Source organism: Perognathus longimembris, chromosome 13, assembly GCF_023159225.1.
Source record: "Perognathus longimembris pacificus isolate PPM17 chromosome 13, ASM2315922v1, whole genome shotgun sequence".
Taxonomy (NCBI): Eukaryota; Metazoa; Chordata; class Mammalia; order Rodentia; family Heteromyidae; genus Perognathus; species Perognathus longimembris.
In genome coordinates, this window is record NC_063173.1 from 59172151 (window position 1) to 59189289 (window position 17139).

Here is a 17139-nt window from a genome sequence, read left to right on the forward strand (position 1 = left end):
CCTTGGCACCAAGCACTTTCTTCTCTGTGACCCACACAGAACTCTTGGAGGCTGTTTCTTCAATTGTTTTTCATATAACTTTTCATGTCAATAAAAGCATTTCTTAGATACTATTTTCTGTAGTGTCTCATGACTCATTTTTCTTTCACAAAGCTCATGTTGATGAACATCCTTGAAGTTATATCTTTGTTGAATGTCCAGGCAAAGGGCACAACTCAAATCATTTTCCCCACACTATACAAGAATAGTTGTTGAGGGGCTGGGAATATGGCCCAGTGGCAAGAGTGCTTGCCTCGGATACATGAAGCCCTGGGTTCGAATCCTCAGCACCACATATAGAGAAAAGGTCAGAAGTGGCACTGTGGCTCAAGTGGTAGAGTGCTAGCCTTGAGCAAAAAGAAGCCAGGGACAGTGCTCAGGCCCTGAGTCCAAGCCCAGGACTGGCAAAATAAAAAATAAAAAAAGAGGAAGAATAGTTGTTGAATCATGCTGTCTCACAAGCCAACAGAGAGACAAAAAGAGTATGGTCTCCCTGACATGCAGGTGTTAGAATTAAAATGCAAAGAGATACAATAAAGTAAACAGGTCTCAAATATAGTAAAATACAGTAAGTAAATACAGTAAAATACAGTAAAAAGAAAAGATGACACAGTGAGTGAAAAGTGTGTAAGAATAATAATAACAACAATAATAAAATAGCAGAGGGGACCATCGCTACATTGGACACTGGTGAAAGGGAACTAAGCAACTCATGGGTGGGAATGGGAAGGAAGGAATGAGTGAAGGAGGGAACAGATGTTGCTAAACAAAAGGAACGCAATGTGCCTATCATCCGAAATGGAGAAAATCACTTTATTGTTGTAGTTCATAGGCTTACTTCATAAGCTATGTAGAGAAGAAGGACAATTTTCATCATTGTGAAAGTTACATGTATACTGTGAAATACATGTAATAACTTAAACCCAATAAGAAAAGAATAGTTGGGGCCTGGGGATATGGCCTAGTGGTAGAAGGCTTGCCTCGAATACATGAAGCCCTGGGTTCTATTCCTCAGCACCACATACACAGAAAAAGCCAGAAGTGGTGCTGTGGCTCAAGTGGCAGAGTGCTAGCTTTGAGCAAAAAGAAGCCAGGGACAGTGCTCAGGCCCTGAGTTCAAGCCCCAGGACTGGCCAAAATAAATAAATACATTTAAAAAAATAAATAAAAAAGGAAGTTGGGCACTGGTGGCTAATGCCTGTAATCCTGGCTACTAAGGAGGTTGAGATATGAGATTGAGGTTCAAAGCCAGCCCAGGCTACAAAGTCTGTGACACTCATCTCCAATCAACTACCAGAAAGCCAAGTGGTGCTGTGGGGAGGAGGAAGGGGAGGGGGAGGAGGAGGGGGAGGGGGAGGAGGAGGAGGAGGAGGAGGGGGAGGAGGAGGAGGAGGAGGAGGAGGAGGAGGAGAAGAAGAAGACCAGGCACTGGTGGCTCACATCTGTAATCCTAGTTACTCAGGAGGCTAAGATCTGAGAATTGAAGTTCAAAGCCAGCCTGGGCAGACAAATCCATGGGACTCATTTCTCCCAATGAACCACCAAAAAAAAAAAAAAAAAAAAAAAGCCAGCCATAGAGGTGTGGCTCAAGAGGTAGAGCACTAAGCACTGAGCAAAAAACTGAGTAAGAATTTGAGGCGGCCCTGATTCCAAGCCCCCCTCTTGGCACAAAAGAAAACACCCCCCCCCAAAATCAACAAAAGCACGTGCTGTACAGAACTGCACACAGCAAGTCCACATATGAAATCAGCTAATTGCTACACTATATAAGTGACAGAAACCTCTCCAACGTTCACGTGAGCAGCCGTCTTCCCGCGGCTGGCTGCGCTCCGCCTGCTCCCACGCGAGGACCGGCGCGAGGGCCCGGGCTGAGGCGCCGCGCCCGCTGGCTGCCCTGCGAGGACCGGCGCGAGGGCCCGGGCTGCACTCCGCCTGCTCCCACGCGAGGACCGGCGCGAGGCCCGGGCTGAGTCGCCGCGCCCGCTGGCTGCCCTGCGAGGACCGGCGCGAGGGCCCGGGCTGCACTCCGCCTGCTCCCACGCGAGGACCGGCGCGAGGCCCGGGCTGAGGCGCCGCGCCCGCTGGCTGCCCTGCGAGGACCGGCGCGAGGGCCCGGGCGGAGTCGCCGCGCCCGCTGGCTTGCCCTGCCTCGGCACACCCTCACAAGCACCTCCACAGTATACTTTTAAAAAATGGCTTCAGTCACTTACAACGTGTTTTGGAACAGCTATGTGGTTTGGATGTTTGCAACGCTTTAGGCTGCGGTAAATGCATCTTTAATGCACTTATGTACTGCCAAATATCCCTCCCCAAAAAGGCCGCCCTCATTTCGGCTTCCTCTCATGGGAGCAGCGGCTCCGGCAGGCATGCCCCAGCAGGGGGAAACCCAGGGGCACCTACTTGGGTGGCTTCTCCACCGTGCGGTAGGAATTGAAGGACTGAAGCTGGTTCTGGACCCCACTGAGAGAGTTGGCCAGCTGCCGGTCGTTGAGGGTCACGATGGTTTGCTCAATCCACTGCAGCAGTTCCGAGGCCAGGGACTCATACTTCTCCACGAGGCGCTCTGCCTCCATCGCGTGGTCCAGCACCTGTGCGCCAGGAGGCAGGAGACGGGGTGAACCGCACAGCTTTGCAGGCGGAACACCTGGGCCAGGCCCCCTCCAGCCTTTCCACCTACTGCATCATGGGGGGTCGGGGAGTTTACCTTGCCAATTCTTTTGCCTTCGACAGCCAAGGCCTTCATCTTGGAGAAGTAGTGGTAGTAAGTGGCCACGTATGTAATGATGGATTTCTCATCCGGTTGATCCACATTCACATCTGAGGAAAAGGTCAGGCAGACATCCGAAACCTGCGCCCCAGTGGTAGTGCCCCAAGCCTGAATCACCCCCTGCATACCCAGGATCCCAGCCCTTTAAGGCTGACATCTTTCCGGCCCTCTTCAGATCCAAGTCACACCTCACCATTTCCACTAAAAGGGCTTAAGCCAAGCTCCCCTTTTGTTTTGCTTTCTCCTAGACATGGGAAGGGCCCCCCAACAAGCTGAGAACAAAACCTGGGAGCCCAGGAGTCTCTGGCTCTGGAGAAGCGGGGGTTGGGGGGGGAGCCGAAAGCAAGCAAAGAAACAATATGTCCATTTGGAGATAGGTCACAGACTTACAGACACCTACGTTGACGGCTTCAGGGACAGGGGGACAGCAGGTACAGACTAAGCTTCCTGACCCCAGGTGCAACAAAGCAGGGAGGGAGGCCAGCTCTCAGCACCATCTTGGGGCTGGTTTTCAGCCAGGATCCATCCAAGCAGGTGAGCATCCTTCAAGCCCAAACAGCTTCCATCACAAGACTAAGGCTGCCTATGACTTGGAATCCCTGGGTTTTCTGAATTGGACTGGATTTGATGCTACTGGAAGTAGTACCATGAGACTGGAAGCCCCTCTACGTTCCTGAAAACATTCCCACAGGTGTCCGAAGTCATTCACACGGCTACCAAGTCATCTCACAAGCCACACACAGAACACTTGGTTTTACTTCGCACTTCACATCTTATCATAGCCAGGCTTCTTAAACACTGGTCTAGGAATGCTGTGTCCCAGATAGCTCAAGCTTGTCACCCTGGACAGGAGGTCAGGTTATTACAGGTGGCCCAGGAAAAGGAGAAAGTGACTGAGATCCACACCTGACACTAGGGGAGAGCTCTCCTTTCCTTTCCTGGCTCGACCCAGGCTGTTCTGCTCTGTAGAGGCAAAGAGGACCTGGGCTCTGGAGCCAGGCTTGCCGAACACAAATCTCAGCTCTGCCAACTGTATGACCTTGGGCAAATAAATTGACCTGTATAAGCCCTGCCTTCTCTTCCATAAACTGAGGATAATAATGGTACTGATTTCAAAGAGGTTTGTAAGGACTCAATTAAAGTATGTCAAGTACTGTGCAGGGCCAGGCACAGAGTAAGAGCCTGGGAGACTGAGGACAAAGTTATCTCAAAGTTATGTAGCATTACTTAAGAACCCTAGTATTTTAGAAGTAAGGTCCTCAAAGATCTCATGAACTAGTCCTCTTATTTTAAGCCTGAGGAAACTGAGGCACGGAGAGACTAAGAGATTGGATCTAAGTGACAAACCTGCTCGGGCATGGGGCTAGGATCGAACCGGATCCATCTTCCTATAGACGTTTTTCTTCCTTTCCTTTCCTTTTTTCTTTTTTACAGTATTTGGGTTTGAATTCAGTCTCTTGCTTGCTAAGCAGGTGCTATACCACTTGGGCCACACCTCCGGCCTTTGTTTGCACTGGTTGAGATAGGATCTCACTTTTTGCCTGGGCCTGTACCTGGACTACAATCCTCCTATTTTCTGCTTCCTGCCACAGCTGAGATGACAGGTGAATGTCACCACACTTAACTGGTGGTTGAGAAGGAGTCCTGTGAACTTTTGGCCAAGGCTGGCCTTGAACCTAATCTCAACCTTCTGAGTAGCTAAGATTACAGCTATGCACTACTATTCCTGGCCCTTTCTCTCTCTCTGTCTCTCTCTCTCTTCCTCTCTCTCCAGGGTCTCATTATGTAGCCCAGGCTGGCCTTGAACTTGCAGTTCTTCCGCTTCTACCTGAGTAGTATTATAATTATGAACCACTACATCCCACTGAAAAATTCACATTTTTTAAGCTAGGCACTGGTGGCTCACCCATGTAATCTTAGCTACTCAAGGGGCTGAGATATGAGAATTGTGGTTCAAAACCATCCCAGGCAGGAAAGTCTATAAGACTCTTATCTTCAATTAACTAGCAAAAAGCTAGAAGTGGAAGTGTAACTCAAGTGGTAGAGTGTCAGCCTTGAGAGGAAAAAGCCAAGCAGAGCAAGTGGTCTTGGATGTAAATGACGGTACTAATCCTGTTTTTCAAGTATACTTCAGTGATTTTTGTTACATTCATAACCATCATGACTACCTAATTCCAGCACATTTTTCATCCTTCCCCCCAAACCCCTGTAACCATAGGCGCCAGTTCTCCACCCGCCCCTCTCCCAGGTCCCGGCAGCCCGAATCTGCCTTCTGTCTGCCCTCTACCTTTATGCAGAGCTCCGGCCTACCTTCAGGATCCAGCAGCTTGGTGAGGCCCAGCTCCTTCTCAGCCAGATTGAAAGCATTCTGCAGATTGTAGTGGGCATTGCACTTCTTCAGGGACTCAAAATCCAGCAGGTCTGGCCTGGAGGGGAGAGGCCAGAAGACACCAAAAGCGCTTGGGATCCCGAAGAAGTAAAGCAAATCCACTCCTACCGTTATCTCTGTCTCCAACTCAATTATCTTTCCACAAGGGGAGCGCCCCAAGCGTTTCTCCCTCCCCCCGCCCCGACTGCTCCCATCCCTAGCCTCCCGTCGCAAGTCCTCTGTGGGGCACAGCACCCCACATTCCTCACGGCTCCCCTCCTGCCTTCCAGGTGTGCGCACACCCCTGGGCCACAAACCCACGGCTTCCCTAGCTGTCTTCTCACCTGTGTTTGTGCACGATGGCGTTGAAGGCCAGGCCATCTCGCCAGCTGGTGGTGAAGTTGTGTACATTGACGTTGGGATAGCTACAGACGCGGACCAGAAAAAAATGGTGAGTGGGGTTGAGCCCCGGTCTGTGACGCAGGCCGCGGACCCTGGAGCCACTCCACGGCCTGTGCAGCTTAGGGGTGCCCCCCTCCCCTCCCCCCGCTCCCCCCCCTCCCCACCCCCCCCCCCACGCTCCAGGCTGCCTCACCCTGCCGTCTTCATCTGGCACCACAGCAGCAGGGCGTCCTTGGCCGATTTCTTCTCCTTGTTGTCTTCTGTTTCCACACTGATGTCTTGGATCTAAGGAAGGAAGCAAGGGAGTCGAGGGAGTGTCCCTCACGCCCTGGACACGGGCTCTTGGTGTTGTCAGAGACTCTCAGAGAGAAATGGAAGGCAATGGCGCCGAAGGGGTGAAGGGACAGAGCCTGGGCTCCCTTCAACCTGGACTCGCCACACGAATCATTGGCTCCAAGGAATTTGAGGTGGGTCGGCGGTGTGGAGGTGCCTGAGAGGAAAGGGAGCTGGTTCTTCCAGGTGGGGCATGCAGGTGAGTGAACATTTTCGGCATGGCTTTCAGAGGTGAGGCCCAAGGAACTCTGCTCAGGACTGAAGAGGACAGAGAGGACAAGCAGGGGGGACAGGGCACCATCGGGGCAGTTGAGATGAGATTGGGACCCAGGAGCATAACAGTGTCCTGGAGTTCTGAGGCTCTGGGCAGTGCAGGGCCAGTTTATAAAGCTTCCGGTTCCTCGTGGACCACGCTGGGGTCCTTAACACATAAGGCTAGCACCCAGAACAGGTCCCCGGGAACTTGCCACCGAGTTTGCCAACACCAAGCGGATCTCCGCCATGTGAAGTGAGGCCAGCCGCCTCACTGGGCGTCTGGAAACTGTCGCTCTGGAGAACTGCTCTACAAGGTGCGAGATGTGGATGCTCATTTGGGAGGGGCGGGCGGGGAGAGTTGCTGCCAATCCTGGGGCTTGAATTCAGGGCCTGGGCGCCATCCCTGAACTTTCTTCCTCAAGGTCAATGCTCTTACCACTTGAGCCACTGCTCCACTGCCAGCTTGGGGGGTTGGAGGGTAGTTTACTGGAGATACGAGTCTTCCAGACTTGCCCGCCCAGGCTGTTCAAACTCCTCAGATCTCAGCCCCCTGAGTAGCTAGGATGGCGGGTGTGGGCCTGGTGGCTGGCTTCTGTGTTTTTATTCATCTGTCATAGGCCGGCAGGAGCCGTGGCGCAGAAGCGGTGCAGGGTCCGGGTGGCGCTGTGTGAGCGTACCTGGAATCGAAGGATGACGGTCCAGACCAGCCCGAGAGTGAGACGGTGGTTCCCGTCCACGATGTCGTGGGAGCCCATGTTTTCCAGGTGCACCTTCTGCTCCTTCAGAAACTGCAAGGCCTTGTCCACGTTCTCCAGGCAGTGGATTCGCATGCGGCCCTTGGTGGGTTTTGGCTGTCAGGGGGCAGGGGGAGTAGAGACATGAGCCAGTGGGCCTCCTTCTTCTTCCCCCCAGTGCTCCCCTTCAGGAACCGGGGGGCGGGGGGGAGGAGGGGGAGAGACAGCCCCAGGGCCAGGCGAAAGGTCATGGAGCCCAAGCTGAGGTCACAGACTAGGCTCGGCCAGATTAAGATTCCCAAGGGAATTAATCGCACCCAGAGTGGGTGGGAAAAGAAATACTTTCAATGGGGCCACTGTTCCTGTCTCTGCAAAGCCGGGCGCCCGTGTAATCCACACGAGACCATCCTCCGGCCAGAGGGGCCCTGTGCTCTGCCCCTCCTGGGGCCTGGCCCAATGTCCCTCGGGCTCCCTCCCCTCTCCGGGATGGGTGCTCACCAGTGTCTCTCCTGAGAGCACCTCCAGGAGCCTCAGGAGGTTGCGCCCGTCCCGCAGGTCGCTGTACAGGTCTCCCACCCGGCAGGTCACCCGGGCCAGATGCGAGTTCACCCACTTGGTGAAGGTTTTCTTCTGCACCGCTTCTCGCTCATCTGTGGTGGCAACATGAGGTCATTTCTGTCTTTCCAGGACAGTGTGCCTGCTTCTAAAACCAGCTTGGGGTGGGGGAGGGGGAAGGGAAGGGGGGCCTGAGAAAGCAGAGGAAGTGATGTCTGGGAGAGGAGGAGAACCCACAAGAGCTGGGAATGAAGACATGGAAAGGAGCTTGAGAGCCAAGTGAAGAAAAAGAAAGGGAAGAGAGGAAACACACGTTGAGAAGACAGGACGGAGGAGACTGTACAGGGAAGGGCTGGGACTGGGCTCCACCCTGTGACCGTGGTGAAACCCTGGGCAAGTTTTCCATCCACCAGGGCCTCAATTTTCCCATCTGTGACACGGGCACATTCCTTTTACTCCAGTGAATATCTATGTTGATTAAGTGAGATAGTAGTATGGGGCACCAAGTTGGTGTCCGGGGCAACGCGGCTCCCTGGTTAAGTCCTGGGATAGAGGTAGACCCTCATCCTTTTAGCTGTGGCTTTAAGGAGGCATGGTCTGGAGACAGAGCAGTGGCCCTTCCAGGGGGTCGACAGGTGGAGCTGGCAGTCAGATGCCAACCTCAAAAACCAAAAGGGAGGGAGGCAAAGCATGCAGGAGGGTTCTTGATACGGTTGGATGGAAATTCCCCCCTCTATTCACTGCAGAGGGAGGGAAGAGGCTCAGGCCTGGGAAGCTGCTCCACGGGCCAGCTTGCCCTGACCTCGGGGATGGCCTCCCGTGTGCTCGCGAGGGCCCAGCCCCAGTCACCAGGGTGTGAAGAGTTCCTTTGGACTCCATCTCAGCACCAGCATCTCAGAAACTGAACAGACTCCTCCCTTAATCTCACGTTCCTGCACACCTCACCCATAAAACAGCAACACGCCCAAGTCTGTTCCTGCCTACCTCACCTCCAGCCCCTGTACCTGTGCCAAGCCCGGGGTCCTAATGGCTGCGTGGGCTGCACTGTAGCACCGGTGGCACCCAGGTGTCTCTGAGCCTCTTTTCAGGGTCTACGGGCCCCGCCCAGGCTGGGGACAGCCCAGGATTTCCAGACATTACTGGGTGGAGAGGGAGGGCAGAGCCTGCCCTGGTTTTAGGCCTGGGGTGAGGCCATGTTGGCACACAGGTAGAAAGTAGAAAGAGGGGTAACTAGGAAAAATGGGCAAAACCAAGCACAGAGTGCAATGTCACAAGTCACTCACAACATCCTAGACACACAGGCCCCGAAATGCAATGCCTTTCAGAAATGTGCTTGACTAGCCGTGCCAGGATGAACACCCCTGCCTAGACATCTTCCCAGACTCTGTTCCAACCCTCTCCTTCAACACTTTCCCCAATTTCCACACAGACACCCACTCTCAAGGCCAGGGGAACACAAACAGGCTTAAGCTCAGGTCTCTGGCCCACTCCTCTCCTTCCCTAACTGGGTGAGCCAGGGATGGGCTGCCTGGGGAGGGAGGGGGGTCCAGTGGCTGGATTCCCTGCCGCCCGTGCCCCCCCCCCCTGCATCCTTGTCAGGCTGCCTTCAGGTCACAGTGTCCCACACAAGTCCCTTCCCCGGTTCTGTCTACATCCCTAGACTTTGTGGCCACTTGACATGATTCCCCCTAAATCTCATGGTATCGGCCCTCAAGTCCAGGGAAGAGCTTGGCTCTAGCTTCTGAGCCCAGGGCAGGCTCTCCAGCCCCTGGTCCCCTCCAGCTGGCCGGGGCTCCCCTTCACCCAGGGGAACTCACCTTGAAGTTGCTTGAAGCGTCCCTCCAGCACGCTAGCGTACTGAGCAGGGTTGATGAAGGCAGCTGGGGAGAGCAGAAGCCCCCCGGGGTTCTGGGACCCTTCCAAGGCCTCATAGTAAAACTCCTCGGCCCCATTCAGGCCGTTCCCATGCACCTTGCCCAATCCGTTCGCACTCATGGTGCCTGCTGCCTCCTACACAGCCCTTGGCCCAGAGTCCATGCTCCCACGGGCCGGGCAGGGCTGGGCGGCGAGCCTCTGTCCGTTAGCCTGCCTTGGGGAGGTCCCCAGAGGCTGCTATGGGGTAGCGCGGATTTCAAGGATCCTGGGAGTTTCAAGGAGGAAAGACAGAGTTATGGGATTTCTAGCTCCAGAGAAGAGTGAGCAGGCACACCTGGCCACAGGGAGTCAGAGGCAGCTCCAGACAAACAGGTCGGACGGTGTCGGGGGAGGGGCAGGGGGCGGAGCTGGGACGGGGCAGGGCCAGTCCCTGCTGGGGCGGAGGAGGGAGCTGCCCTTGCCAGGAGACCTGCCTGTCAGGCCACAGGTTGCCTCAGACTGGGGAAGACTCGCCAGAGGGGGCCCCCCAAAGCAAACTCCCGCTTCCTGAAGGGCTGCTGACAGACCAGGAGGCAGTCCCTGTCTAGGGCCCAGGGGCTTTGAGCTCAGCCCAGAGAGCTTCCCCTTCCCTGCCCACCAGGGCCCTCCATCCAGCTTCCCAGCTCTGCCCCACTGCTGGCCACAAACTACCAGCCTCTCTTCTGCCCTTTCCTCGGGCTTCTGCTTTTGTTGCTGGCAGCCTACACACACCCCCACACCTCAAATCCAGTCATCTAGTATTTGCTTGGCACCTTCTGCCACAAGGCAAAGCCCATGCGGAACGCCTCTTTGGTGAGACCCAGCTTAGTGGTTGAGGCACTTCCCTGAGCTCTGGGTGGCACGTGTGCGTGCACAGGGACGATTCTGGTAGCATGGATCTGTGTGCACACTTAGGACAATGTGGGGTGGAACACGTCAAATGCACAGGCATGGCACTAGTGCCGGTACTGGCTTATGGGCACAGGTGCCATGACATCGTGTCTCCTGTACACAGACAGCGACAGTCCTGGACTGTGCATCATTGCAGACGCGCTCAGAGTCCTGGGCAACAGTTGCAATGGCACAGATATCACGACAGTCCTAGAGGACACGTGAGTCTAAAACTGGGGTGCCAGGGAGATGTTTCCCACACACATCACTGACATTGTCCATCCCTCCTGTCTTTTGTCCTCTCTGAGCTCTGGTCTAGAAACAGATAGGAATAGCTTGCCAGCCAGTCTCGAGAACCCATCTGAACCTGGCACCAGTGACCCACGCCTATAATCCTAGCTACTCAGGAGGCTGAGATCTCAGGACCCAAGCCAGCCTGGGTAGGAAAGTCTGTGAGACACTTATCTCCACTGAACCACTAAAAAGCCAGACGTAGAACTGTTGCTTAAGTGACAGAGCACTAGCCTTGAGCATAGAAAGCTCAGGCCTTGAGTTCAAGCCCCAGGACCGGCACACACACACACACACACACACACACACACACACACACACACACACACACAGAGGACCCATCTGAAACAGACCCAGGTTCCTCAGAAGCTGCAGCTACCATTGTCCCAGATTGGTGCTGGGCTGGCTGAGAATTTCCTAGGGAGCTTTTTTAAACCCTGCGTTCTGGACCATATGTCTAGAGATTCTAATTCACTGTGCCCAGGGAGGGGCTTGGGAAGCTATTTTTATCAAAACTGTCTCTGGGTAAAACATACCACTGGTTTGGGAACCTGGGCTTCCTCCATCCTCTCTCTCGCTGTGGGTGCCTCCCCACTGGGAGGGAGCACCACCTCTCCGGTGGGAGGAGTCACGACCTCTTACACAGAGCTGGGTTGGGCAACTGGCAGGTCAGTGGTGATGACAGGGGTGGGATGGAGGCGGCAAGTCAGACAGGGTGGGTGGCCCAGGGGTGTGTGGGTGATTCAGCCCCATGCCAGCAGCCGCTGGTGGTGTCAGGTGGCAACCCTACTCTTGTTGCCATGACAACCCCTCCCCCTGAACACCAGGAGGCCCGTCAGACGGGTTTGTTTGTGCCTAGAAGGGGAGAGCCCTGGCCACAGGGAAGGGCAGGGGCCAAGATGGGTGGAGAGGAAACCCACGGGGAATAGGTGGCTTTGGAGTATGGTGGGGCAGCAGGCAAAGGGATCCTGCTTCAGGGAACAGGTAGCCACAATAATGGGAGTAACAGACGGCAGGTGGAGCAGAACAGGTGTGGGAACTGACAGTGGAAACCCAGGATGACACCAGGGCAGGAAAGGTGAGGCAGAGGTGGGTGGAGACAGGAGCGACAGCAAGAGTAAGAGTGTAGAGGAGAAGGGGCATGACTCAGGGCCCAGGGCAGGGAGGGAAGCCGATTCAGCCAGCTGGGCGAGTCCAGGGGTCAGCTCAGCTGGCATCCTGGGCTTGGGGGTTGGGAGGCTGGGAGATGCCTGGCATTGTGTGACTGATTCCTGCATGGACCGGGGACCAAAGGGCTTGACCGGGGGAGCTCAGGCTCTCCCACTTCAACACAGCAGCCTAGAAAGACAGCTGTCTCCCCATAAAGACAAACGACTCTACAAACCCACCTCAGCACCTCCGCAGTTACCCCGGACCTCACCTGCCAGAGCCTTAATTCGAGACCTCTCGAAGAGGCGAGCTGAGCTGCTGTCATTGTCCCAGTCGGAGTCGGGCAGGTCCCAGCGGTTGTTGATGTCACTGTACTGGCCCTGGATCTCCAAGCTGTCGAAGTCTGTGGGCGACAGAGTGCTGCTCATGGTGGTGGGTGGCTTCCTGCTCCTGAAAGAACACGTGGCTGGTGAGGGGCGTCTTGGGGGCCGCGAAGCCCCCTACTCACCACGTCCTGCTACATTTCTGCCCTCTCTCGGCTCCGATCTCCTTGTGGCCATGGTTGTGGCTAGTTTGACCTTTTGTTTTTAGACAGTGGCCATCAGCACTCTGGATCAGTGGGAGAAGGGGCGCGGAGATGGCGGCTGCCCGGGGAGAGGCTGCAAGGACCACACTACTGAGCCTGAGGACCGGCCTGGAGGGCTTCAAACCAGAGACAGACAGAGCAGAGCCCAGGGGCTCAGCCTGGAGACAGCTGTGGGAATACCAGTGGGTGGACCAGGGTGATGCAGGCAGCAGATGGGGGTCTTGTTGGGCAGTAATGAGTGCAAACTCGAGTTCTATCATTTCCCAGTTCTATTTGAGTTCTGAGCCTTCTTTAAAAAAATTATTAGCCAGGCGCCAGTGGCTCACGCCTGTAATCCTAGTTACTCAGAAGGCTGAGATCTGAGGATCACAGTTCAAAGCCAGCCTGGGCAGGAAAGTCCAAGAGACTCTTATCTCCAATTAGCCACCAGGAAACCAGAAGTGGAACTGTTGCTCAAGTGGTAGAGCGCTAGCCTTGAGCAAAAGAGCTCAGGGGCAGTGCCTGAGCTCTTGAGTTCAAGCCTCATGACTGAGGGGAAAAAAGAGAAAGAAACCCAGAAGTGGAGTTGTGGCTCAAGTAGTAGAATAGTATATTCTTGAGCAAAAGAAGCTCAGGGACAGTACCCAGGTCCTGATTTCAAGTCTCAGGACCAGCACACAAACAAAAAAAAAGTTTTAAAAAATCATTAGTTTGTATTAGTTATACCGAGAGAGAATCCACTGGATCTCTGAGCCTTTTGTGGTATGTTCGCCATGGGAGATGAAAAGACCCCAATTCTCCTCTTGAGCTAAGTCCAACAAACATGCGGTCGATACCACAGGGAGACCAATGTACTGACAGGCAAGAATAGACCAAGTGCCCAGGAGTTCAAAGGACACAGTATAGTTCTCACTTTTTCCCTTTTGTTACAGAGAATGCTTAATAAGTGCTTAAAAGACACCCATGTGACATATGTGTCCCTGTCACTTCATAGATTGGAGGCCTCCAAAGAAGTTGTTACTGCCTCAAGGTCATGCAGCTGGAAGGAGCACTACAGTGTGTTTTTTGTTTGTATTTGTTTTTTGTTTTTGCCAGTCCTGGGGCTTGGGACTCAGGGCCTGAGCAATGTCCCTGGCTTCTTTTTGCCCAAGGCTAGCACTCTGCCACTTGAGCCACAGCGCCACTTCTGGCTTTGTCTATATATATGGTGCTGGGGAATTGAACCCAGGGCTTCTTGTATGTGAGGCAAGCACTCTACCACTAGGCCATATTCCCAGCCCTGACTCATAATCACAGCTTCTGGAATAGAGAACAGTTAATGTTCCCTGACTACCCTCGAGTCTTTTAGTTCTTCCTAGAGGGATCAGCACCCAACCAGCCTTCCAGGGCCCCGTCTTCTTTGGGCTAGGTATGCTTGCCAACACTACTTTTGATCTTAACTTGGGCAATATACTGTCCTCAAAAAAATAACTGTTAGCTCCTGGAGATTTTGACAAAAATGAAAAACAACGCGCCCCACACATACCTGTACTCCCCAAAGTTCTTGTGTAATATAGCACCCATCAGCCATTCAAGGGGAATGTTGAGGGAAGATTTTTTTTGGTCTGTTGTGGGGCTTGAACTCAGGGCTTGGGCACTGTTCCTGAGCTTTTTCGTTCAGGGTTAGTGCTTTACCATTTTGAGCCAGAGCACCACTTCCAGCTTTCTAGTGGTTAATTGAAGATAAGAGTCTCAGGAACTCACCTGCCCAGGATGGCTTTGAACCACTATCCTTAGATCTCAGCCTCCTGAGTAGCTAGGATTACAGGTGTGAGCCACCAGCACCTGGCTGAAAGGAGATTTTTTAACTTTAACAGAATCACATATTCTGTTAAATTTCTCTTAAATTAATGACATCTTAAGTGTGAAGACATCTTTATGTATTTAGCTCTTTGGGTGGTACTGAGGCTTGGCACTCAGAGCTAAGTGTTAAGTGCTGGACCCCTTGAACCATGTTCCCAGCTCTGTGTGTATATGTGTGTCTGTGTGTATATGTGTGCCTGTGTGCATGCACACTTGTGTGCCAGGACTGAGGCTTGAGCTCTGTACCTCAACACTCTCATTTAGCTTTATTTTTTTCTTTGTGCCAGTGTTGGGGCTTGAACTCAGGTCTTGGTCACTGTCCCTGAGTTTTGTGGGTTTTTCCCCCCTCAAGGCTAGTGCTCTACAACTTGCGCCCAGCTCCACTTCTGACTTTTTGCTGGTTCATTGGAGAGAAGAGTCTCATGGAGTTTCCTGCTGGCTTTGAACTTTGATCCTCAGATCTCAGCCTCCTGGGTAGCGGCGAGGCATGAGCTACCTGCGCCTGGCTCCTAGGACACCGGTTCAATTTTGAGTATTACTTCCTAGTCCAGGGCTGTGACACTAGCAGTGTTGGGCAGTGTTTGAGACCAGTGAGTATCCTTCCTGAAAAAATGGGGTAAGGAAAACCTAACGTGTGGTTTGGGGGTGGCAAAAGGGCTTGGGTGGGTGGGACAGGGAGAAATTGGCTCCGATCAGTACCTGGTCCCAAGGAGCTGAATCTTGACTGGCCTGATGGCCAGATCTGCCCACCCTCCTTTTCCCTGGGTACCAGGAACATTTCCCCACAGTCTAGGCAAAGTGTGTGGGAGCTGAGGTCTCAGGTCCCCGGAGTTGGGCTTTTCCTTCCCTATAGGAAGGCAGAGAACTTAATTCCCACTAGGCAGATGACTCCTTTCCCATCACTTCCCCCAACAGAGTCTCTGGATTTGCTCTGTAAATATTTACATAAAAATAAATTCTGGGGCAGAGTTGAATCACCCTGAGCAAAGAGCGAGTACTGTGGACAACGCATGACCTGAACTCAGTGAGCTGTTAGGTACGAAGGCAGTCTGCGGGTTAGGGGTCTCACGCGTGGCCCCTCAGACCAGCCGCCACCACGCCAGCGCTGCTGCGTGGCTCTGGGAGGGATCTATGCAGAGACCCCCCAGAAGGCACCGCGCCACCAGTGCCCAGCAACTGTCCATTTACTTGATCCCCTGTTCTTTTACCAGGAGGCACAAACGTACCAAAGCCAGCAGCCCCCAGGAGTGCTTTGTTTGGCCAACAGCTGTATTTATTCATTTATTTGGTTCACCAAGCTTATTTTTCAAATCATAAAACACTCCTTACAAAAGAGCATTACATTCGGCACATTACTCTGAACAAATGGCAGGGACTCGAACTATTGTTACTTTCCTCCCTGTTGTTTCCTCCCCCGCCCTCCTGAAATGTTTACAAATAAAAAGCCATCAACAATAAAGAAAAATGAAATCCTTTCTGCTGCTGTTTCAAAAATTTAATGCTGATTTTTACATGCCTACCTCTCCCCCCCCCAAAAAAAACTCTGTAAAGAATTAAAATGGGGGCGTATGGGGAGGACGGAAGGGGGGGATGAGGGAAGAGGTAACACTGCCTTACATATGAAACTGTAACCCCTCTGTACATCACTTTGACAATAAAGAAATAAATTTTTTTAAGATTTTTTTTTTTTTTTGCCAGTCCTGGGGCTTGGACTCAGGGCCTGGTCACTGTCCCTGAGCTTCTTTTTGCTCAAGGCTAACACTCCACTGCTTGAGCCACAGCACCACTTCCGGCCTTTTCTATTATATGTGGTGCTGAGGAATCGGACCCAGGGCTTCATTCATGCTAGACAAGCACTCCACCACTAGGCTACACTCCCAGCCCTAAAAAAGAATCAAAACAGGGCTGGAATGTGGCTTAGTGGTAGAGTGCTTGCCTTGCATGCACAAAGCCCTGGGTTCGATTCCTCAGTACCACATAAACAAAAAGGCTGACTCAAGAGGTAAGAGTGCTAGCCTTGAGCCAAAGAAGCTCTGGGACAGTGCCTAGCCCCTGAGTGCAAGTGTCAGGACTAGAAAACAAAACAAAACAAAAACCCAACGTATCTGCTGGGCACTGGTGGCTCATGCCTGTAATCTAACCTACTTAGGAGGCTGAAATCTGAGGATTGCAGTAGGAAGCCAGCCTGGTCAGAAAAGTCTATGAGAGGGCTGGGAATATGGCCTAGTGGTAAAGTGCTCGCCTTGTATACCTGAAGCCCTGGGTTCGATTCCTCAGCACCACATATATAGAAAAAAAAGCCAGAAGTGGTGCTGTGGCTCAAGAGGTAGAGTGCTAGCCTTGAGCAAAAAGAAGCCAGGGACAGTGCTCAGGCCCTGAGTCCACACCCCAGGACTGGCAAGAAAAAAAGAAAGAAAAAAAAAGAAAAGTCTATGAGATTCTTATTCCAATTAACCAGTAAAAGGCCAGAAGTGGAGGTGTGGCTCAAGTGGTGGAACTCTAGCCTTAAGCAGAAAAAGCCAAGGGAGAGCACAAGGCCCCGGGTTTAAACCCCAGTACAGGTATAAAACAAAACATCTAGTGAACAGCAAACACCTCAAATTCAGAAAAGTTTGAAGCAGAGAAATGTTGACTTTTTAAACAGAAGGGGATTTAAAAGAGGAAAAAAAAAGATGCAGCAAAACTATTTTGAAAGAACTGATTTCAGGTTCCTTTAGGAGGGGCAGAGCCCCCCACTTCTCTGCAGACCCTGCCACTCCCTTTTTGTCTCCCGTACAGATATGTTACCTCTCAGGCCTCTGAAGACTCTGAGGCATTCAAATTATGCGTTAGGGTTCTGTATTCCATAGAGCAGACATTTAAGGAAGCCACATGTCTGACACTGTCTCCAAATGACTCGCCCCAAAGCCCCTATATGCTCAGTGTACCCAAATTGTACCACTTTGGTGCCCCCAATGGTCCTAAGAACCCATTAGACGCCAGGCATGGAATTCAGACCTTCTGGGGAGGCCCAGCTGGAAGGGCCTCTCTGTGAAATCTTTTTTTAAATTAGGGG

At 52.8% G+C, this 17139-nt stretch overlaps 1 protein-coding gene across 3 annotated transcripts in view; it reads right to left on the bottom strand.

Moving 5' to 3' along the window:
• The window catches only part of Sptbn2 (spectrin beta, non-erythrocytic 2), a 43878-nt gene that overhangs the window by 22019 nt on the left and 4720 nt on the right, over positions 1 to 17139 (bottom strand). For 2 of the 3 annotated variants that reach the window (XM_048359627.1, XM_048359628.1), the window contains 8 exons: positions 11949 to 12127; positions 7397 to 7548; positions 6842 to 7015; positions 5770 to 5861; positions 5519 to 5599; positions 5117 to 5232; positions 2744 to 2856; positions 2440 to 2627 (listed from right to left, as the gene is read on the bottom strand). In XM_048359627.1, coding sequence (XP_048215584.1) covers positions 2440 to 2627; positions 2744 to 2856; positions 5117 to 5232; positions 5519 to 5599; positions 5770 to 5861; positions 6842 to 7015; positions 7397 to 7548; positions 11949 to 12105 — 1073 coding nt within the window. In that variant the 5' untranslated portion in view covers positions 12106 to 12127. Of the gene's footprint in view, positions 1 to 2439; positions 2628 to 2743; positions 2857 to 5116; positions 5233 to 5518; positions 5600 to 5769; positions 5862 to 6841; positions 7016 to 7396; positions 7549 to 9270; positions 9875 to 11948; positions 12128 to 17139 lie in introns of those variants that run through there. The other variant, XM_048359626.1, reaches the window with a different exon arrangement.